At 36.1% G+C, this 23,199-nt stretch overlaps 1 protein-coding gene and 1 long non-coding RNA gene across 3 annotated transcripts in view; one reads left to right on the top strand and one right to left on the bottom strand.

Annotated features, from left to right (window-relative positions):
• The first annotated feature begins 374 nt into the window (after positions 1-374).
• Positions 375-23,199, top strand: part of klar (klarsicht) — a 62,561-nt gene continuing 39,736 nt past the window's right edge. For both annotated transcript variants that reach the window (XM_011306401.1, XM_011306400.1), the window contains exons 1-7: positions 375-557; positions 1,505-1,592; positions 2,185-2,317; positions 2,578-2,707; positions 3,136-3,300; positions 3,395-3,590; positions 4,084-4,208. In XM_011306401.1, coding sequence (XP_011304703.1) covers positions 1,553-1,592; positions 2,185-2,317; positions 2,578-2,707; positions 3,136-3,300; positions 3,395-3,590; positions 4,084-4,208 — 789 coding nt within the window. In that variant the 5' untranslated portion in view covers positions 375-557; positions 1,505-1,552. The remainder of the gene's footprint in view (positions 558-1,504; positions 1,593-2,184; positions 2,318-2,577; positions 2,708-3,135; positions 3,301-3,394; positions 3,591-4,083; positions 4,209-23,199) is intronic.
• Positions 5,933-7,814, bottom strand: LOC105267504 (uncharacterized). The gene is made up of 3 exons (XR_892262.1): positions 7,740-7,814; positions 6,847-6,986; positions 5,933-6,158 (listed from the first exon to the last, which is right to left on the bottom strand). It is a non-coding gene; the product is annotated as an uncharacterized lncRNA (long non-coding RNA).

Below are 23,199 nucleotides of genomic sequence, written 5' to 3'. Positions count from 1 at the left end.
TGAATAAATTAATAGAGGACGAGGAGAGTTGTTACAGCCATTACCTCGGGTGGTTGGAGACGAGAACAGCGGTGTCACAGTTTTGTGACGTCAGAATGCCATTACTTCCGGGCGGCAAATTCGAATAATCCCAATTTCATGATATATTGGATGGATTGAAGAGACTGAAGATCTTGAAGATGAACTCGAGCTATTGTTCGGAAAAAGTTGTCCACACAAATGAACAAGACGTGTAAAGTATAGTTTTTGGTGATATTGTGTGTATAGATAGATGTAGAGCGCATGCGCACTAGTTGATGTGGAGTGGAGGCGCGGATGGCGCGGATGGCGCGGATGGCACGGATTTATGTGTATGTGTGCGATGTGTAGGGTGATGGAGCATGGAGGGCGGGCGGTCCGTTAAAAAAAATCATAGATTGTGCAGTTGTTTTGCGTAGCTCATCGGATGTGCTCTGTGTCAAGTCTAAGGTTATGTCGTTAATGCGTGGGACGAGGTTTACCCCGTCCATCAGGAGTCATGTTCAAGGTCGCAGGAGTGTTTAGATTGGTTTAATGAGGTGAGTAAAACCGGGACGCCCATAGATTTTCTTGGGTTTTATTGCCCCCTCTCACTCATTCTCCAACACAGGTGTGTCGATCACTACTTCTCCCCCCATTATTCTTGCCAATTACACAGATACTATTCCAATTATCATCATATTTGGATACATCACCAATAAGGAATATAGCCCAAGGAAATCATCGTCTTCTCACTCCCACTCTCTGTTTCACCACTCAATTTTTATCCATATATATCTTCTTTTTCTTAAACTCACTCATACACATACACACAGTCATCTGGCGCCATGGCATCTCATGGTTACTCGTTTTGTCTCTTTTTTTTTAAATCTTTTTGCTTGTTTTTTTTTTTCACTCCCCTCGAGTTACGTTCGAGCTCCTGCAGAGCGTCTTCAACTGCAGGTGCATCATCCGTGGGAGTTACAAATTCATTCAATGAATTCACACTATTTTTCATATGTCCGTTATCGATATTTTCAATCCTTATTTCTTACTTACCTTTTCGTTTACTACTTGTTTGGAGTATTCCTTTGCCAGTTGGGCCTCCCATGTGAACGAACTCATGTTGGAGTGTTGGATTTTAAAGATAGAATCGTATCGTTTTGCTTTCTTAGGGATTCCTAGAGCATCCAAAGTGGACGGTTTAAATGAACACCAAGAGTTGAGACAGAGAAAAGGTCCTTTTTGCTGTTAGTTTCTATTCGGTTCATTGAATCTTCAATCCCTTCACTGATACCATATTTTTTACTCATTTATTGGAGTTGAGAAGTTTGAGTCACCGATGATTTCTACTGATAATTAGTTCCTGCAATTTATAAATCAACAGTCATTAGGAGGAATTTGTCATTCGTATTCTTCACATTTTCTAGTTGTGTGTCATGTGCTCTTATTATCAAGACGTTATCTTAGTTGTCGAGAACTAGACTAAGTTTTTAATTGCTTTTAGGTGGAGTTGAGTTTTTGGAGATGATGGGACGGTGAACGAGAGTGAAGAATGGACCGACACGCCATGGAAACAATTATTTTCAACAACGGTGAGTCAATCGCTTTGATAATAGACTTGCATTTTTTTTTTCATCTTCATTCCCAGGTAGTGACCAATTCAGTGCATTAAAAATTCTTCTCAACATCAAAGTTTCATTGTTTGTCACTGGTAATGTTGAATAATTCAAAATCATTAATCGTGATTTAATATTGATAAGTAAATGCCATTGCCAAATAATTATTAATTATCAACTGCCAAATATGGCCAGAAGAATATTCGTAATTAGTATATGTGAGGGAGTGATAAAATTAACGAATTAAGAAGATCTCAGCTCAGATCATTAGCTATTTTAATTTGGAAATGGAATTAAATGGAATGATGATTGCATTTGTGTAATCAATTTAAGAAGATAGAATTAAATAATTCTCCTCCATGGGGTTACGAGGTTAATCAGCAGATAATTACAATGAATATAATTGGTAAGCACTCGACAAACTACGCGTGATCACCTCTGAACTGCTCAGCAATTCTTGAATTAATTGTCTATTAGATAACGGTGTTGTTATCTACATAATTGAGGAAGCGGTGTGAGAAATGTTTGCACAAGAAATTGGTGAAGATTGTGATGTTTATTCTTCTAGTTTCAGGTACCTCTCGTGCAATGAAAATGAGCTTCTCATGTTCCTCGCTGCAACGTTCTGCAGATGGCATGGACTGCCAGGAGCACGCGAGGATACGAGTCGATCGACCTTACAATAGTCTCACTAAGAAAAGGTACGTCAAACTGTACGCCTGCAAGGCTTCTCATTCTCTTCATCTATGCACGGAATATATATTGCCAAGTGGGCAGTTTAATAATTATTTCCTTAGGAGTTAGTGTTTGACACATGAGAGAAAATTCGTTTCACAATAATTACGAAAATGTCATGGAAACGAATTTTCAATAATAATTATTTTGATTGTGTGTGATGCAACTGTCAAACATCATTGGGTGATTGACTAAATGTTTTTTATTTTTATATTTCGATTTTCAGGAAAGACCCAAACCAGGAATATTGCCCACGTACATGGATTAATCGCGATGACTGCAAAGATGACTTCTGGGCGGCCATTCGCTCAAATTATGACTACATCATGGATACAAATCTTATCGACAGTTGCAAGGTATAAACTGCTTTTCACGGTGCAAATAGCATCGTTCGGAGGAACTTTCATTGATTTTAAGGGCCGAAAATTTTGTCATGTGCTACAACTCCAAAATCTGCATAATGTGTTATTGAAAATGTTGAAAGGCAGTTATTACAATTGAAACCATAAGGGAACCAAGGAATTTACAGTTTTTCGTTCCTATTTTTTTCCTAAGCTTCTAGATTATTTCATTATATTATTACCACTTCCTGGTCGAATATCTCTATAATTTATTGAAAATTAAAAAAAAATTTTCCGATTAAGTAGGGGGAGAATACTCTTAGACGGTTCTAATTCTGCCCTACTTCCAATTGAAGACTAGTGACACATTGAAAGTTTGATTTGTTCTTAATTTGAAGTAACTCTCAAGAGTGATAACGGAAATTTGATTTTTGTGGTTAAAGGAAGCCAATGGAGAGCTCGTTTGGGACGAGGGGGACGTATCGACCCTCTCCTGGGGTCTCAAGGAGGTCAGCTGTCAATTCTCTGAGCTGTACACATGGCTAGGTGTTTTGCAGGAATTGGTATACTCGAAAGAAGAGAATCTCTTGGATAAGAGTCTTCGTGCTGTAAGTTGAGGCCATTTGGTTGCCATGCTAAAAAATAAAAAAGGTGAAAATGCCATCGAATGATATTTATTGATGCAACAAACTGGTATTTCAGACTCACATGGAGGAGTTGCAACGTAAGGCATATAGGAGAAGACTGTTCAACGATCAGGCGGTCAAACTTGTGGCTCGTTCACCTTCGTTGAAAGACGAAGTTGCCTGGCGAGTCGATCATCTCAATGCCAAGTGGGAGCTCGTCGAGCAGATAATGGCACCTACACAACCGGCATCCGATCAAGACGTCTCAGCAGGTAAATTATCATCTACCATATTTCTTCCTCTGGCAGAGCTCTGTAACCATTCATTTTCCCTAACGTCTTTAAAATGAGAATAAACAATTTCCCTCCGAGAAAAATTAGTGGAAATATTTTGTCAATCTTCGTGGGGAGGATGTACATTATACAGGATGTCCAATTTGACAAGAGATTTTTAGAGACATAAGTTGTAGGGTTCTGAGGGAGACATTTGGTGGATGCATGTTTTTAATCTTTCAAGATCATGCTTCCAAGCTACAAGTACAAAGAGTTTCTTTTCAAGTACTGATGAGTTTGTTTGAAAATGAGTTTTGGTATCAAACTAAAGATGTAGAAAGAACTTTTTTTTCAAAGAACTGTTGCTTAAAAGCTCAAAAATTCAAGCCAATTAATTATTGCGACATGGACCAAATAATGTAGAAATTTCTAACATCAAGTATTGAAAAAAAAAAAGCACTGCGTATCTAATCTCAACTTTTTATTTTTCAAGACTTCGAGCATGAAGTTAAGTGTCTGAGGAAATGGCTCAGAGAAATGGAGTCCAGATTACAGCCATTAAGCTTCCGCATTGACTGGACAAGATCTGAACTTGAGGAGAAAGCAACTGAACACATGGTAAGTCAGAAAAACTTGGATATATTTTTTTTCGGTAGCAATTTTCAGTTTCGGTGAATGACGGTTTTATCTTGAAATTCGAGAGGGTAATCCACAGTATGACACGGTTTTGGTCCTCCATTTAAGTCTGTAATTTAAGGCGAATCATAGAATGGTATGAGAAGAAGACGTGACTATTCTAAATTCTCGGGATTGGGCACTAACACAAACGTGTGTAGATGGAACGCACCACTTAGCTATTTTTAGTATTCTCTCTCGTTCTGCATGACTTTTGGCTTTGACAGTCATTCAAGTAATAGTAGCACATTTGCAGCTAATCATCATCAATCATTTTTTGAATGCTATGAGCCAAAATAAAGGAAAATAGAGGATAATCGACAAGCTATTGCCGTATAAAACAACGACCAATTCTCGAGCTCACAAATAGCTAAAAGAATTATACATTCTTTTCACCTATATACTTTCAAAGCCGTAAAAATTCAAAAATATAAGTGAACGTGAAAAAGAATTCAAGGCAAGTGTAATAATAGACGAGAATGTTTTCTTTTGTGGTTCGTTGCCCTTCGAGTCACGGGCACCCTCCGATGGATAGATATTATTTCCTACCATTAAAATAATAATATCTTGTTGTCGTTGTTAAAAATGTCATTTTTTCTTAATATTTCGAAATATTTCGAATAGATTTTAATGATTTTATGAGAAACAATATATAATGACAAGATAAAAATGTGTCGAAGAATGAGAAGAGTTCATAGAGGTACGAATCACACCCGCATTCCAGTAATCGTTTGATCTCGCTTTCCATCTCCTCCGTTTGAAGTGAAACACAATGATCAATCGTTGAAATCGTCTTTAGCCGAGCCACAAATCCCAGGCAAATACTTTGACGCAGAGTCGACAGAACATAAAGAGTGTGAAGAGAATTTTTCTCTACAATGACGACGACAGCCCTTTTGACTTACCACAAGAGGCACTAATGATTATCATTGCTCGTTAAATGTTCAGTTGAACACGAAATACTATCAATACTTTCCTCTTTTTTTTCCATCTTTTTTTAACTAAAACTCATATTTTGATAAATGGCATTGACCGAAAAGAAATACTGGAATCGAATCTCCGGATGAATAAATCATTGACAGCAGACATGTTTGGTGGGCTCGAAGCATTGAACGAATCTAATACGTTCATACAAGTACAGTTAATCAAACTCAATGTTTTTCAATGCCCTGAACCCATAGCTGTACCACCTCCAATTACCCCACAAAAATACCAATGAAACAAAATTATCTTCGATGAAACATCAGTTTCCACGAAGAGTTGGATTGATCAGTCAATCGAGCATGATGGCAGGAGGTCCGTAAGAACAGGCTCAGGATCATGATGATTTTGCCATTGGGAGATAAAGATAAAAAAAAAGGTATTATGGTTTCATAACAGTGCGTTGGAAACGGTAGTTGAGACATCTGGGCCGCGGCTAATTGTTTTCTCAGTAAAACGTCGAGGTTTTGTCGTTAGGATTTAACTCGTGATGTACAGGGTGTACCGCTACATATCGTGTTTTTTGATGCGTTATTATTTGAAGCCTCGCATGGGTAATCGATCGTCTCATCCTCATTATTTTAGACCAAAGAATAAAACCACACGTTTCCCCTTGAAAATTCAAACCGCAGTCGTCTTAAATCATTCTACAATAAATGTTACATTACTCGACTCTCCATAAAGTATTCCGTTATTTCTGTGGCATTATTATGTCCCTTTTGTGACATGTAAAACGACAAACGTTGCTATTAAAATAGTATTTCATCTACCACAAGTTTACAACCCCAATGACCCGTCACGTCCTTGTGAAAAAGTAACGAGCGTCGTCGAAGCTCCGGCTGTCTTCCAACTCCAACTTCAACTCCACCTTCACCTCTAGTACTGCAATATTATTCTCTCCCCTTTTTCCAACTGTAAATTTACGAATACATAATTAATATAGGATAGAACCAATCCGTGTCTCCGTGTCGGCATTTGCTTTTGATCGTGAGGTAGAATTATGCCGTGATTTGAGCAAATTTATGACAATTTACTTGTAAAATTTGGAATTAAATATCATGGCTTTTCAATGGCAAATTAATTCACTCGAAGGAACGATGCATTTGATAAATAAAAAAAAAACTTCAAATGAATCATTCAGTTGAAATGATTTAATTAGGGTTCATTGGAAAAAGTTTAATTTCTCGGCTACCCAAGTGAAATGATGCACTTTTTGTTTAATCTAGTCAATCATTTTACCCGACACGTCATTTAAACCCTGTAATTATCGATGCTCCCTCGAAACGCACGTGTCGCCCTCATTTTCAATGGGACAACATGTAATTTTGTGGTTTTCACAATTTTCTGAGCAAATTCAAAGATCCGGTTGCGTGTCACTTACCCAAGTGGTTAATTAATGGATCTCAGAAGATTCAACTTTAAATGACCCATTGCATGGCTACTTTCTCAGCAGGCCGTGAAATGGTTAGCCCTGATTTTAAACTGATCTTTAACAATCCTTCATCTCAACCATTGGCGAGAATAATGGAGAGACGAATTGTTTTCATTACATACTGTACGTGAGTCCTAGTTTCATCCACCACTACAGTCGAAAACTTACGATCGTGTTACTCTCGAGTAGTTACTCCTGTACCAACAACTTCCTCGTGATAAACACATTGAGTGTACTTTATTGTTGAAGAATGTTCACCTCTTGACATCAACTTGTACCTCTATTACGATTTATCACAATGTATCCCACTGAAAGAGATAGAGAATAACCAATGAAAATACCAGAGAGAAGGTAAAGAACAATAGCTGAGAATTTCGTGTCACTTTGCAGATGTACTTAGCCACCAATTTGTGATTATTCCCGAGTGAGAAAATACCGTTTCTCTTATCTTGAGTTGTGAATTTAGCCGATTGTTAGTGCTTGGGAGAAAGAGGAATAAGGGGCTATAGGTGAAGGTTAACTTAATTTCAGTGATGTGCCTCCACCTTCACAATCACTACAGTCAAACCATTCCTCTCAGCTATTATTTACCACTGTAAATCTAAGGTCCAGTTAGTGAAATAATATTAGCACGTTATTTTTCACCAATCTTCATGGTTAGTCTGCTGATTATTTCATATATTCATTAAAGTCAGGAAAAATAATTAGATAAATCAGCCGATATTTCGCTGATTTTCGTTTCAATTAAAAGAACTCTGTGTAGTTGACGATTAATGAGTGAGTGAAAAAAAGTTGAGGTGTTTGGCATAGAATTTTCTACTTTGAGTTCTACTTTGATTTGAAATAATGAAAATACGGATAGCTATCTCCCAATGAGCATTCACACAAAATTCAATCCTCTTGATGATCGTTACATAATGTAGCTGTTGTGTTCCGGTGGTGCGTTATAGAAGTTTCAATTCAACTTTCACTATAGGTACAATGAAAAACGGAGGCGAAGATAGAGGAGTTGATTTTATTCTAGCGTCATGCTGTACATACAAGATTACTGCGTGACTCACGGTAGGAACAATGGTCCAGCGATGAAGAATCCGTTAAAGGCGAAACAGTAACCAGCATCCACTCGAAGAGAGAGGAGAAAACCAATTGAAACAATTACTGCCGAGGGGTTTATGTTTGTCTTATATCTTTACGAGGGAGCGAGATTATTCATCCAATAGGCTATTGCAACGATTGCCTGCGTTTGTCTCAATCTATAAATTTTTATTTCCTCAGCTTAGATATTTTGTAAGAGTAGAGAACGTTCACCTGATGTTGAGCTAGGATGAAATAGTGGAATTGATTCGAGTCACGTCTTAGGAAATTTGTCATGCGAATCGAAATATTTTTTTCATTGTCTTTTCCTTCATTTTTCCTCATTTCGTTTCTTCGTACTGTCCTTTGGTTTCTGAATTTCTTTCAGCATCGCCTCTCCGACTTTTTTTTTTTTTTTTTTACAACGTCTAGGGACTGTATGGGCACAGCTCGAATTGTAACCACAGTAGGAGGCTGAGAAAAAAGTTAATAGGATCGGACAAACCGAGTGATTGTCCCATCAGAGTGGACGGAATTATGGGATTGGCGGAGTCAGACAATGACCTGAAGAGTTGTCAACGATTGTGGCAACCGAGGGAGTGTTTGTCTTCTATCAGTTTGAAGCTCCATGTTGAGAGATTGTTCCACAAGTCTATCCATTGAATTTTTCTTTATGCTCGCAGCCCTCGAATCAACTCGCGCTTTTATCCAAATTATTGCAAACAATTTCAATCTATAATGTTGCAGATAGTTGGTAATCTTTCACAAAATTCAAATTATCCTCTTACCACTGAAAATTATTTCCGTAATTATTGAATTATGAGACTCTTGAGAATAAAGTGCTTGGATTTGTGAAAAACTGGAAATTGTTATACAACGATGAATAGTTGTTGAGAAATTTGCAAAAGAGCAATACATCCTTAAAAGTCTTGCCATAACACCAAAATTGGAAAATCTAGTAGTAATCCAATGAGTACATTCTCCCTGGCAAATCCGTTGAAATTTATTTCCACGAAATTGCAACACGTTTGTCAGTTTCGTCACTTTGCCTTTTTCCCAGCAATTTTGATTCATCTATTATTCCACATCTTCCGCGGACATCTGAAATAACCCAGACAATGATTTTACAAGTTACGCTCTCAATATAATGATGAAATGAGAGCAGTCTTCATTAGTGTCTTGTTAACTCAACATAACTAAGAGTTCTCAACAATTCTCTTGAGCTGTATTACTCGATCCCAAGCGTACAGATGTAAAATGTATTATTTGCTCTGCTGTCATAATAAACCGAAGATGTTTATTCATGAGTGCGCATAAGGGAAAAGTTTTTATAATATATTTTTTTATCTTCCAAAGTGGCCCAGTGGTTTCAGTGTGCAGTGAAACGCTAGAGAAGTTAGAGGCAAGGAAACGATGGAAGGAGTTAAATGAAAGAAATAAAAAATCTAGGAAAATGAAGGAAAATAAAAATAAAAAGATATGTTCACAGCAGGTTACGAGGGAAGTTCTGTGGCACTCACTGCTCTGGTAAGAGCTATCGTGATCCTGCATCTTCCATTTCCTTTTCGTTCATGTTAACTCACAAGGATTAAAATTACGCGGATTCACGTGGTTGCACAGGCGGCTAAATCGCATTCGCTTAAATTTAATGATCAGAATCCATCAGGTGCATGAACAAAAAGCGATGCTCTTCCCCATGCTCCTTCAAAGATAAAAATGTGAATATTTTACCGCCAAAAAAATGATATTAAATTTAAATTTCACTGGAAAATTGTAAATTATTTAGACGGATTTTACCAGGTGATTACCAGGTGATATATGAGTGAGACTGTAACTCAATACGTCATGAGCTAATTGATTGAAAGTGGGTCTATAGGTTTTAAATAAAAAATGAAGTTGATGATAAAAAGGTGGGGGATACGATGGTAAAATGTAAATTTAGTAAGGGGGAGTATATGGTCTCCAAGATATTTATCAAAATGATGAATTTTCCCAAGATTATGACTTTAGCAATTATCTCTATATGTAAGAGTGCAGAATTACCTGAGAGACTCCAACAAAATAATAATAATAAATCAAGGAGGCATCGTGGGATCGGTACGAAAATTTTTTTTTCTCTAGGTCAGATAAATCCTTACACTTATTAGCCCTTAACATCTACCAAGAACAAGTTTGTGACGATAAAAATTATGACTTTTTTAAATATTCCACGCACCACTGGAGTAAATAGCTCATAAAAATAGCTCATCCCGCAGTTCATAACTCTTTTTCCTCTTCTCACGTTGAAAATATATTATGCAGGGTTATCTAAAAATGGCATAAACATTAATTTCTTTTTTGCCTCAATCTCCGTATTCGTTTAATATTATGTTAATCCTTTCGTTTTTCTTCATTATTATGAAATCCATTACAGTTGGCCAGCAGCAAGTGATGATTTGTTGGTCACGTTTTGAAAACAGTTTCCCGATCATACAAAAATGTGACACCACGATGGTAAATAAAAATAAACGGGAGAAATAACAATAAAAGGGAAGGAAGCGAAATGAAAGGATCAGGTAAAACCTGTAGCGATTGAAACGGTATTTTCATCCTTCACAATTGTCAGTACCACACGTGCGTGAATCTGCTCTCAGAGGAAACATAACGTGCTTCTACCTCCGGGACTAATCCTTAAGCCACCGTGTCTGCTATCCTATTTTCCATCTTTTCTATTTCTCCAATTTATGCAGGTTCAAAGTATAAATAAATAAATAATCAAGTATCTAAAATCATAATAAAGGGAGGAAAGAGGAGGTATGCTACCATTATTAATAAAAAAAAATTTCCAACACAATTTATTAGATAACACGAATCGAATTGTTCTATGATAATGGAGAAAGGGAGAAATAAAGGAATAAAATACAGATTCATTCCGTGGGATTTACTCAGCATCTCTCTGACTCGATATACAAAAGCACACAAAAGCCAATTTCCAATTGCCACTTACTTGATTTTATTTCCGGTGTGTTTTAAGACTGGGCAAACCACTGGTCAGTGATATGGATGTTTATCGCTTTTCAGAAATCGTGACTTGTTTCCACTTGGGGCGCATTTATGTGTGCGTACTGTGTAAACTCACTTGGTGGTAAACCCCTTGGTGCGGGTGAAATCAAGTGAAACAGAAGTGGTTTTGTCTTATCGACTGGTGGATATTTTTTCTACAAATTCTTTTCCCTCATTTCAGATCGCACATGTGAGAAGGTCTGCGCACAAATGTTTGTTTTGAATGAAGCAATTGTGCACGCCTTTTTCTTTGGCACACATTTCAGCGGCAATTGGTCGCCAGACGTGATTCAGACAGATAGTGGGAAATTTTTTCAATTTCGAGGGCGCGTTTCCAAAGAGAAAATCTTAAATCTTTCTTCTCCATCCCATAATGATGCTGTGATGAATGCTTGAGCATTTAGCAGGCAGTAATTATGGGCTTTGGATAGTCCACATGGTTGAAATTTTCTTCATTGTACTGATGGGGGAGAGAAAAGAAAGAATTATAAGAGACCAGTCATAAGTCTTGGTGGTTGATTTTTGTTTAGAAATTTAGTTTGCTTCTATTGAGATTCAAAGTTGAAGGGGAACTCTGCTCCATTTTCTCCTCTCCATTGTTCCACCCTGAAATCCCAACAAAAAGTAAAAGAAAAAAATATGGAAAAAAATGAGGAGTTTGGAACCAGGCACGTGCAGGCACACACGATTGTGGCCAATATCACCTGCGGCACATCTTTGCGTGTCTCAAAGCATTGGGCCTTCACACAAACACATCCACCATGAGCTCGTGATGATCGTGATCATTGTGCAGGTGATTCCAGTCTCCCCTCTACACTTTTTTTTATTTCCTTTGGTGCAAGCATTTTCGGAACTCTTGAACCGTGGGGGCCTCACCTTATACCTCTGGTCAAAATCCATCAAGTATTGTTGAAGAATCTGTTTATTATTCTCCAGTCGAACCGTTGAAACTGAAACTCAAACACTGAGAATAAAAGCAGGATTATCTTTTGACTTGTATGACAAATAGGCTGATGTCATCGGCATCATTCTCTGGTAAATATGATGGGATTAATCTCTCGTGGGTACACCAAAGCGCAAATTATAAACAGCTATCGTTCGACGCTTTCTATATCTCCAAGAGGAAAAAGGGCGTATAACAAAGGATTCTTTATGTTTCTTTATGTTGGTAAAAGTAAAAGCGGATATATGCCACAAATGGCCTTTTGTTCAAACAGCAACTTTCCCGAACTCTCCTGAACTTTTAACTTTTAGCCAATTTTTCAAAATCAATGCAAATTAATCAAAATATTTCAAATCTGACAAAAAATCTTCCCTACTCGTTTACCTTTTTTTTTCTATTCAAGTGCTATATCCACTTTTATATTTTGTTTGCATTTTCTTTTATTTATTGTAAAAACGGTTCAAGGAAAAAAAAACGTGAAAATTGTATTCCTAGAAGGAGTAAAAAAAATGTTGGGAAAAAGCCATGGAAAAATAATGGATTCCCAAAAATGGTAATTTCAGTAAAAGCGAAGGGCAAAGAGAAAAATTTCTCTCATGTTTTCCTCTTCTGAGAATGCACCCAAGCAAATAAAGATAAATCTATCAGAGTTTTCCTGCCGAAAAAATATATTTTATCGCTCATGGCGAACGGTTCTGAATCGCTGAAAAGGGTCCTAGGGTCCGTTGTGCCAGCGAAGGACGTCTTACCGGTTCCCAAATGCCCCTCTGCAAAAAAGAGGAGGGGAGAATCCCATTCCCCATTGCCGTCTACCGAAGAGAGACAAGAAACATCCTCCAAGAGAAATAAGAAATGGATGAAATAAGAAAAGAAGAAAAAAAATGCGAAAGACAAAAAGGAAATAACGAAAGCAGCAGGCAAAGGCAAAGGCAAAGGCACGTACTCGTCGGGTAGATCGGAGCAGTGCCGATGTTTGCCGAGGGAAAGACTTCGGTTGTCTACGTTCATGGATCATGGAAGGGGGCAAAACTCTTGTGAAGTGATCCAACGATCCAACACATAGAGTCGAGCAGAGTTAGCCGTTGTACGGCCGTTGGTGGATCTGCAACGGCTCTCATTCAAATTCTCGCGTTGAAATTCCCTGAAACTGGTGCTCAATAAATTCATCCGAAATGAATAGAACGAATTTAAAGTGTAGTGATTAAAATGTGCCGAGACCCTGGTGAATACTCCAAGTGCAACAATATCAATTAAACTGGTTAAAATCGCCGGTCATTCTATTGTGCTCAAATAAATTAGGAAAAGACAAGGTACAAGGAGGCTCATCAATTTGCTGCCGTTATCGCACCATTTCAGACACGTCCTATTCCTCAGGCAACAATAACAAATGACAACATGTCTGGTGATGGTGGTAAATATAATATGGTGAGGAAGTAGTCAAGCGTATAACCGGAAACATGTGTCCCTTTCAACTAGCCGATCTGTTGTTTGGAAATATCGAGGCGTCGTGCAGAGGCTCGTTCTCATCGAGGATTCAAGCTGCAATGAGAAGGGGAAGCAAATTCATGTGAGAGCATTTGAGATAAATTTTTGGTGGTGCTGTTGGAAGTGCGAGTAGAGATCTCCCAGGGAGCCCTCGGATTCAAGCCAAGAGGAAAGGGGATTCACCACGCGCTGTAGACAGAGTGCGTTGGCGGGCATCGTACATCGACCTGCCTTTTTATTTTATCATTCTTCATTTTATAACACCACCCTAACAATGAGATTTGTTTAACTATTGTTACTTTATTCAAATGGGATATTACGTGTGCACTCTGATGAGTCTCATGCTGCAGTGGATGACATACTGGTGAGTCATATCAATTTAATTCAACGATATCATAATCAATTGGTTAATCGTTAGGACATTCTTCCTGGAAACCTCATTTTATCGCTTGCTTTTGGTAGACAAGCTAATCCAAAATATTTCCACATTTTTCCGAGATTAAAGGGATTGGAAAAAATAATTTTCATTGATGGTACAAGAAATTTCCTTCCTTCACTCGAAAGAAATTGATTAAATTAATATTTTAATAATAGCTAAAGAAGTCGTTGGGAATAAAAGAGACTTCCTCAAGTTTAATTGTATAGAGATATTAATTGTCTGTAATTAAACAAAAATTACAATCGTAATCTGTTTTTCTCGGATGACAGAATGACTATCTAAACTGATAAGTGTTTTGTTGAAAGTCATTTAATTATTATTAGGTTGAATATCAAATTGATGGTTTCGAACAAGAAAAAATCCTTTTTTTTTTATTGTCTAACGACGGTATAAATTTGGTATGACCATAATTGAAGCTTTCATTCAGCATTCAGTGATGAATTTTTTGTGATGGGTTAAGGAGGATATTAGGGACTGACGTCTACATGTAAATGAGAATGGGCATTTTCTTGTGGGTATTCTCCATCATTTATTATGAGGCCGGATAAACGTCAAGCTAGTGCTGTCGCGACGTTTATGAGAATGGAAGGGAGGATGAAGGAAAAAGAGGAGTTTAGAAGAAGTTGAGGTGGCGGTAGGGTGGCGTTGACTGGTGTTGAGTAGCAATCCTGGCAATGGAACAGCACCACGTGGTGAGCACTTGGTCAGACGACATTCGCGGTTGTTCACAAGTCGGTCGAGCTAGTCGAGTTGCTTAGGTCGTGTGAGTTCAATACACTGACGTTCAACATTTTTTTCCGATAAAAAAATTTACTTTACACTACTTTATTCACACACGAGACCGAAGCCACGCTACAGCGTGCTGTCATTTAAATAAGTTCTAAGTCATTAATATATCATTAATAATAAGTCATTAAAATGGTCAAAATCTTAAACAAAATAAAATTTAAAAATTTTTTAAATTCCAAAAAAAATGTCTACATGACCTTTTGCGTAAGATTTGCAGCATCAAGACGCTGTCGCCTGGTTTTATTTTCTCGAAATGGTTTTTCTTAAGTGTTCTTGTCTCATATAAGTATCTTTTGCGGAGAAATCGTTGGTTTTTCGAAGTTCTTCCTCGAGCGAGATGAATTGGTGATGAGGGGACGGAGAAAATGGAAAAACAGTGGGGAGTCTCTCCAGGAACTCTTTTTATTCTTCAATTCAAGGAAATTATCGGGGGCAATTGATTCATGATGTCTGGATGAAAATTGCAGACGAAAAAATTACAACAATTTATTTGAATCCATTCTATTTCGCAGTGAATCGAAATTGTTTATAAATTCATTTGAGCATTTCATGTTTTCCATCAATTTGTGTAAAACATAGTAGCTTTTGATGTTTCTCGGCCTTTCCCGAGTTTCCAAGGGATAATTTATTCCCTTTAAAATGTTTTTTTTTTTTCGTTAAGGGTCGAACATTGGTGATGATCCTGTATAAATTATCGATAGGTGTTTAGTATATGCAGTGTCCTAAACCCGTATTTCCAGGGTTATTTTCACTTCTCCACCCAGTATTTAACACGAAAAAGCCTTTTCCTATTATCCTAAGAGTCATTCATTCAGTCCCTCACGTTTCTATCTTATTTTTTCATCTTGTTTATGGTTTTTTTCATGAGCCCATGCCAAGACTCTCCGACCTGATGCTGGGTCTGAGGGATCTGGAATTTCTCGAATACAGTGAAACGAAAGAGGGAAGAAAAAAAGAAGACGAGATGTGGTGTGGTTTTAGGGTGGAGGCTAAATTTGATGGGTTTTTGAGGGACTAAAATATCCAGCAGTGGCTATCCTTGTGTATACGCGTAGAATACAAATGCCAATTGTCCACGTGCCACTTCCGATTCACATGAATTATTCGAATAAGCGTAACTTTCAAACAGCTATTATATTGACATAAGACCGGGGCCTTAAAAAAGTAGACCTTTATTCAATTAAATCGAAGATTACATTGTATTGACAGGAAAAACAATCCGAAAACGAAACTAGCGCAAAGAGACAGCAAAAATCAGGTTTTATGTATTTACAATGACATATTTACTAACAATTGGAAGATTGTGTATTTTTTTGTTTTGAGAACATGGATTTTTTAAGGGGATTGTCCTGTTATCTTGTGATTGAGAGGATCTCTATGACGAAGATATCTGTTGTTGAAGATTAGATAAAACCCTGAAAATTGTATCGCTGTAATAAAATTTCCAAAAACTTTACGATTTCCGGATATGGAACGATAACAAGACTTTTTTCTCAAGCTGATTTCAAACAATTTTTAAAGTACACAGTTGGAAAAGAAAATCAATCAAATTCATGAGTAGCTGATTATCGATTTCTAGGACAATAATACTGAGTGTAATCTGAAGAATTCAAATTTGAAATTAGTATTCGTTAAAATATCTGGGGGAATCTCAATTAATTATTTTTTTTTGGTTTCGATTCGAATAGTTACGCGCTTTAAAAATATTTTAAATTGTTTAAAATCTAACTTGATAGCAACAACACATTTTCTTTTAGCCCACCTGGAATCAAACTTTGTCTATATTTCTTTGTGATGAATACTGTGAACAAACCGTTGGGGGTCTTGTTTCGGGACATGTGCGAGTAACTGAAAATTTTCCACAATGGGATATAAGCCCATTCAATCACGAGATATATTGTTCAACCCCACATTTTTTATCTGATCCAGTAGGACAAAGTGACATATGATAGATAAGTTTTATTCACGCGATCTATTACGAATGATGCAAATGCAATAATGAAAAATCTAGTGAAAAAAAAAGCTGATTAAATATTTTTAAATAGTTGCACATGCAGCTGGTTGCAACTGAAATTTCAATAAATTTCCAAGGGTGCATTGAATTTTGAGTGAAACCTGAAATTTAATGATTGCTTTCCGGCCAAATGGCGTTCATTGTGACTGCCCTGAAAATTGGTAGTCAACCGTCCACGAAATTTAATTTATTTTCTATCAGTATAAGAAGTCATATTTTTCGCGGGTATTTATCCGGAGTTCCCCTGACAGCAGTTGGTGCGGGTGCACGTGCCAGAAGGATCACATGATATTCATAACCTTCCGTTCACCTGTCTTCCCGACAAAAATCTTCTCACAAGTGACCTCAATTCCCTGAAACTCACTCATCTCCTTGCTTTATTTTTTTTTGCAATGCCCCCTTAACAATTTTTTCTTGGCTACGCGAATTTGTTGAAAATGGGAGTTAAATTGTTTTGCAACAAAGAGGCGTATCATAATCGCTCCTTTCAGTATACGGAATTGCAACTCTCTTGATCCATGGGGAAGCACTCAAGTCGATAAGTAATTCGTTCCCCGAGAGCCGGTGCATGTAATGAAAACTAAGTAAAAAGAGGGGAAAAAATAATGGAAAGGATAAAAAAAAAAGAGTTTAATGACACGGCGGGTAACCGAGAGCGCGTGAAGTACACGAGGCAAAATGAGGGGACGAATAAAACGCACAGAATGTGTATCCAAGATATCAGGATACACGGATTGCGGTTTTTCTCGATCTATCGATATTATTATTATCCGGTGATGATTATTACTCTGATGGGTATGAACGCATTATGATGATTGCTTCACCTCACCGTGTATTTTCACTATATGCGAATCCTCAGTCTGTGAGATTTTTTTTTTTCAATCCTGCCAACATCAGGGAATTGAATTTACTATTTAATTGAACCTCCGGGAATTGACTGCACGTACCATCATATCAGCAACCCGGGAATTTAAATTTCAATTGATTTTATTATTATTATTTTTATACTTGTTTAACTTCCGCATTGAAGCTTTGGGATCGCTCCATTTTTCTCCTTCCCTCATTTTTTTTCTTATTGACTTTCTCAAAGTGTCGTCATTACTTTTGTAAAATAAATTTTCTAATTGATCAGTCTATTGCATTTTAGAATTGACCAATTTCATAGAAAAATATTTCTCCTGTCATTGTGTTGTTATCGATTTTCTTATGGAAATGACTTTAAAGGTCATGCATTCTATATTATATGATTATGTCGTATTTTTTAACCTTTAGAATGAATCTATTCTATATTAAAAGGGTAAATATTTCAATGGGTTGGGGTTATATTTGGAACAATTGTCAAATCATTGATTTGATGTTTTTCATGAAAAAGAGGAATATCAATGATGATGGGCAATGGAGAATTAATCTCATGAAATAATAAATCATCGAGATAGTCCGTATTTGTATTTAATGAAAATGGGCATTTTGCTTTAGTCGTTATCGCGAAGAGAATGTTAACATTCATGAAGGTGAAATAATCCAAAGTGATGTATATCTTGGACTGAGCTAATTAATAAATGTCAAATAAGCGTCCAATCGGTTTGGATTACATGATTTTAAGATGAATACGGAGATAACTGATGCAAGTAGAAGGTCCACCACAAGCGATCTCAATTTTTATCTTATTCTCGGTCTGGAGAAAATAGCAACTGTTGAATCTTGGCGAGTCTCTCTCTTTGAGAGGCAGAGTATCGTCTTGTTCGATAAATTCAAGTAGATAACATCTATTGATGTTGGGACGTTACCTAGAATATCAAACCGGCTAAACAGAGGGGAGGGACACACGACTCCCACGGAGAAAGTGCTCATTCCACTCACTATACTCTTATCTAGGTCCTAAGATAACCCTACATGCATTCTTCATTTAGAATTACACTTGAAATTTCATTTTATTAACATACACCTACACATTTTTTATATTTTCTATTCTTCAGATTTGTTCCTAATTCTCTATATTTGTCTATATTTAATTTATCAATCGTATTTATGCAATCGTAATTTATGTAATGTTTAATTTTCGCAATGAATCTGAATGTTCAAGCTTTTATTAAAAAATTAATAAAAAATATATATTTCCATAAATTTCCTCATGCTAAGAAAATTAATTCAAACTCACATAATTAAAAATTCAAATAAAATAACGTGACTGAAATTTCTTGATATTTTAAATAATGCATTTGAAGTTGGATGACTTAATTTGCAAGTTTTTTTTTCCCTTTGGTTGGCTTTTAGATTTAATATGCGAGTTCACGGGTTAATAAAACACTGCTTATCAAAAATCGATCTGATATACGAGATACGGATGAGATAAAAATCAGTGATAAGACTTCATACCGATGTGCAGTCTCACTTTGTTACATTTCATTAAATTCCCGGTAATTTTTACGGAATTCAAATGCATAAAAGATTAAAACCATGAGATTCGTATGCACAGAGATTTCCCTAGATTTCTTTGATTCAAATTGGATAAAAATACTGGTAATTTTATTTAATACTGTTTATGTGTTATTTATGTCGGCAATTCAACCTTTGAAAATTATATTGATATTTTTTTTATCATTTTTCAAATTTCTCCCATTTATTTAGCCTCATTGTTAATTTGTTTTTTGTTTGTTTCTTTTACTTACTTCAATGTACGTCTCGGTTGCCTACGATTTCTCAGTCCACACCGTGATAAATGGCTGCTAATCGCGGAAAATTATTGTTTCACTTAATTATCCAGCGTACTTTGGGGTCGGTACAGCAAAATGCGGAGAAAGTAAATGAGGAAAATAAAGACGATGGGATTTCATGTATTGCTCGTTTTAATATACATTACCTTGTGCCTTAAATGCTCTTAAGCTAAGAAAGAAAAAGAAAAATTAGCTAATTAAGGAAGAGCCGAGAATAGTGAGATTGAGCAAGATTAAAATTAGTTGGAGTGCATTTTACACGCATTTTTAAATGAAATTAATTTCCTTTTGAAATTCTTCTTCTTCTTCTTCTTTTTTTTTCAACGTCAGTAGGGTGAAAGTTCCGTGCATCTTCGCACTGCGAAAGTTTTTTTAATATCCTCTTTATTTTCTTTAAGTGACACCATGAATAAATTGAAACGATTGAAGAGTTTCTGGGGCAAGGAATTGTGCTGATGAGCTTCAACTTTTATTGCTCAGAGGAAATTTCTTCAAATTTATGTTCTTTCATAGAATACATTGAACTAATTCTTCTCCACTCTTCCATTTATCCACTCAACCTCTTTCTTTCAAATTATAGTGCTTGCATATTTTTTTTCAAAAAGTGATGCTACTGATGGTATTAGGAAAAAATTGAATGAAATATTTTATAACCATTATTTTTTGAAAAAGTAATTTTTAAATAGGAAATGGAATTGAAAGCTTAATGATGTTGAAAAATTAGTTCATTAAGATGGACATGATTAATCACATCACCTCCTACAAATCATTTATCTCACGCAAGACAAAAAAGATTGATGGAATTTATTCGATGAAATATTTTCAACTCGTACTGTGTCATTTGTGGTGAACAGAAAATGATTGATTCCACACCAGTATAGATTTATTAAAGACGAACAAAGGGAAATACTGTTATACGCAGATAAATATTCTATAAAAATTACAGCTATCATAATTTGTCACCGTACATTGATCGAAAAATTAGCCAATCAGAAAAAAAGAGCAACAAGTGTATTCACTGCAAGTGGATTGAAAAAAAGATTGAATAGTGGGAGTGTATGGAAAGGTAATGGTCTCCAATTTAAGCCGCATCAAATAGTCAATCGATAGCTGATTTATTCTATAAGACTGAACTAGGTCACAGCCTGAGAGATCAAATGACGTAATCTTCGGAAGTTGGAGATCTCTTTCGAAAGAGCAATTCGTTTTCAATATTCTGACGAGATCATTGTAAAGACTACTTTCTTCGTAATATTTTAACGCAATACACATGACAGACACGAACACTCGCATTTAAAAGAAGAATTTTTATTGCCGTATATTCCGTTGAGGGATAAAAACTCAATGTTTTCTATTGTGCAATCAACTCGTGGTTCATGTTAACTGCCTCTTATTTTCAGAACCGTCCGGGTTCATGGTTACATGTTCATGAAAGTGTAACGTTTTCATATCTCCAGGAAAATTGCATTAGATGGAAATTTAATTTATGTGGGGCATAAATCATTGCCGGTATTTTTATTTCCATGGTTACATATTCCTACAGTTATGTTGCTATTTCAATTGAGTAACAAATCAAATGCAGATAAATAGTTTCTGACAATTTGTTGTTAAAAATGGATTTTTTAAAGTGAAACTTTGGTAAGTTTTGGTTAAGTATTTCGTCAGGTGTACATTGGAAAAGGGACATTAGTTATGTGGGTCAAGGAAATAACAGGTAGGATGAGTTCCGAGAACTCCTGGGGCACATTCAGGAAGTCTTATTGTTAGGAGAATTTACAGGGCAATAGATCATTGATGATTGCCAATCAAGACTTATATTCAACAAATTCTAAACAAGTTTCTTTAAGGAGATGACCAATTCTATTCACTACCCAAAATTGTTTGCATGGAGATCAGTATCGGTTATTGATACAAATACACCTACTAAGGCCCATAAATCATTAAATGATATTTATACAATGAAATTTTGAATTGGTTTGAAAGAATTGAATTATTTAATAGTTTATTGATTTTTAAATTGAATAACTAGTACGAATATTTAAGATTTTTAGCAGTACATTGTAGAATATCGAATGAACATCGGGGAAAATTGAGGATCAGAGATTTTTCATGAATTTCATATGACTTTTCATCAGGGCAGTGCCATTATCCCGCGTTTACTAATACAAGACCAGTTATTTTTGGTGGATATTTATCTCCGTGTAGTATGAAAGAAAAGGGGTTTCACTGGAACCGCAGAAGATAATGACCATTTGAAAGAGGGCAATTCTCATGCTCATTTAACTGGGTGAGGTCTCACAATCATTAATGCGAAATATGTAGAGTAAAAATAATGATCACAAGGAAAATAGAGATTAAAGTGATGTTGGTATGTATTGAAGGAGAGGAAAGTTTTATAGTATAAATTGTCGGTGAGCATACAAGTATCCAGGAGCGTGTTTTCCATTAAACGCTCGGTTGATTCTCGGCATCGGTTGGTGTCTGTAATACCAATACAAGATCAATCCGAACATCCATCGATTCCAATATATACCTCTCGGCAAGATCGAATCACTCGGTGCTATGAAGTTCAGTCTTCTTAGAGCATAAGTGGAACGGTTTTATTGCTCAAGAAATTTTACAGGGCACACCTTACTTCCTATCCCCAACTCTTCATCATATTTATCTTTCTTCTTCAACATACTTATACTCTACGAAAATTATACTTGAAATTTCCCATGAATAAATTGTTTGCCTCAATTTTATTTGGTATTCAATTTTCAAGATAAATAAAATTTAGTAGATGGCAGAGAAATAAATGTAAAGCAAAACCACATTTTTTTTTTTTTTAATATTGGTCCTATCTCACCTCATACATGTGGCTGTGGATCCTACACTGTAACGCATTCACTCTCCGATAGAAAATAGGCGTAACATGGGAAACCACAGGAAAAACCATGCCGGTACAAGCGGTTGCGCTATTACCAACCTCCCGCCCATGGGTGCCTGTTGAAAAATTCGATTCAACGGGGAATCGAATTCACAACTTTCAGACGTCGGTAGAAAAAAAAAAACATTTAAAAAAAATCATTAGAATTTACTTCTTGTCTCGCAAAGTTCACTCGTGTTGCATTTGGCATACCACAATTTGAAATAAACTGCCCGATTGTCTCCTCTTTATTTCTTTTGCTGTTTTTTTTTCAATGGGGAGTTTAAATTGAATTGCAACAACAATCAATAAATATCACACCTAAATCGCTGAAGGCACTTTACCAACAATTGCTATCGATGCACTCATGTTTTCATCACAATCCACCATTCTCTTGCCTCGGAATTCACGGTAATAAACAAGCATCTCGCAATTATCGTGGAATAGGTCAGACGTAATTGTAATTTTGAGCCTTCAATTGGAATGAAATTCCAATAAACTCGCCGACCAATTGTACGCAACTGTACTGTAATTTTATCATTAAACATCTCTGTGATTATATCATCCAGTTGAGATTTAAGTGCATTAGTCCGTGTGATTCCACATTACAAGAATCTCAGGAGAAAAAAAAAATAAAAATAAAATAAATGAAGATAAATATCACGGAGTGATCTTTTAAGTGAAGTCATGAACTACAGGTAGTGCAATCAAATCACTCTTGGTAAACCCTCTATGTAAACAACCGTGTAATTTTACGAATCATTATTCCCGTTTACATATGAAATCAACGAGAGAATGTGCGAATTGAATTCTATTAATCATTGCGCTGCAATCACACCTTTCATTCCACTATAATTTTTGATTTTTTTTATTTTGAAAGATTGTATCAATGTCAATATTTTACGCGCAAATGACTTTTCCATTCCTATTAAGGATTTTTTCTTGAAAATAATGAATAATTAGGTAAGGAAGAATGATAAAGAAATCAAGAATAGAATGGGTTAATTAAATGGTACCAATTATCTCGTTATAATGAACTCTTTGGCGAGAGTATTTAAGAGCACACATACCGGCAATACTTCACATCGACTTGTAACATTCCTCACTTAACCT

This window comes from Fopius arisanus, unplaced genomic scaffold (assembly GCF_000806365.1).
Source record: "Fopius arisanus strain USDA-PBARC FA_bdor unplaced genomic scaffold, ASM80636v1 scaffold00047, whole genome shotgun sequence".
Classification (NCBI taxonomy): domain Eukaryota; kingdom Metazoa; phylum Arthropoda; class Insecta; order Hymenoptera; family Braconidae; genus Fopius; species Fopius arisanus.
The sequence above is the reverse complement of the archived record's forward strand: the minus strand, read 5'-3'. Positions and strand labels throughout refer to the sequence as shown.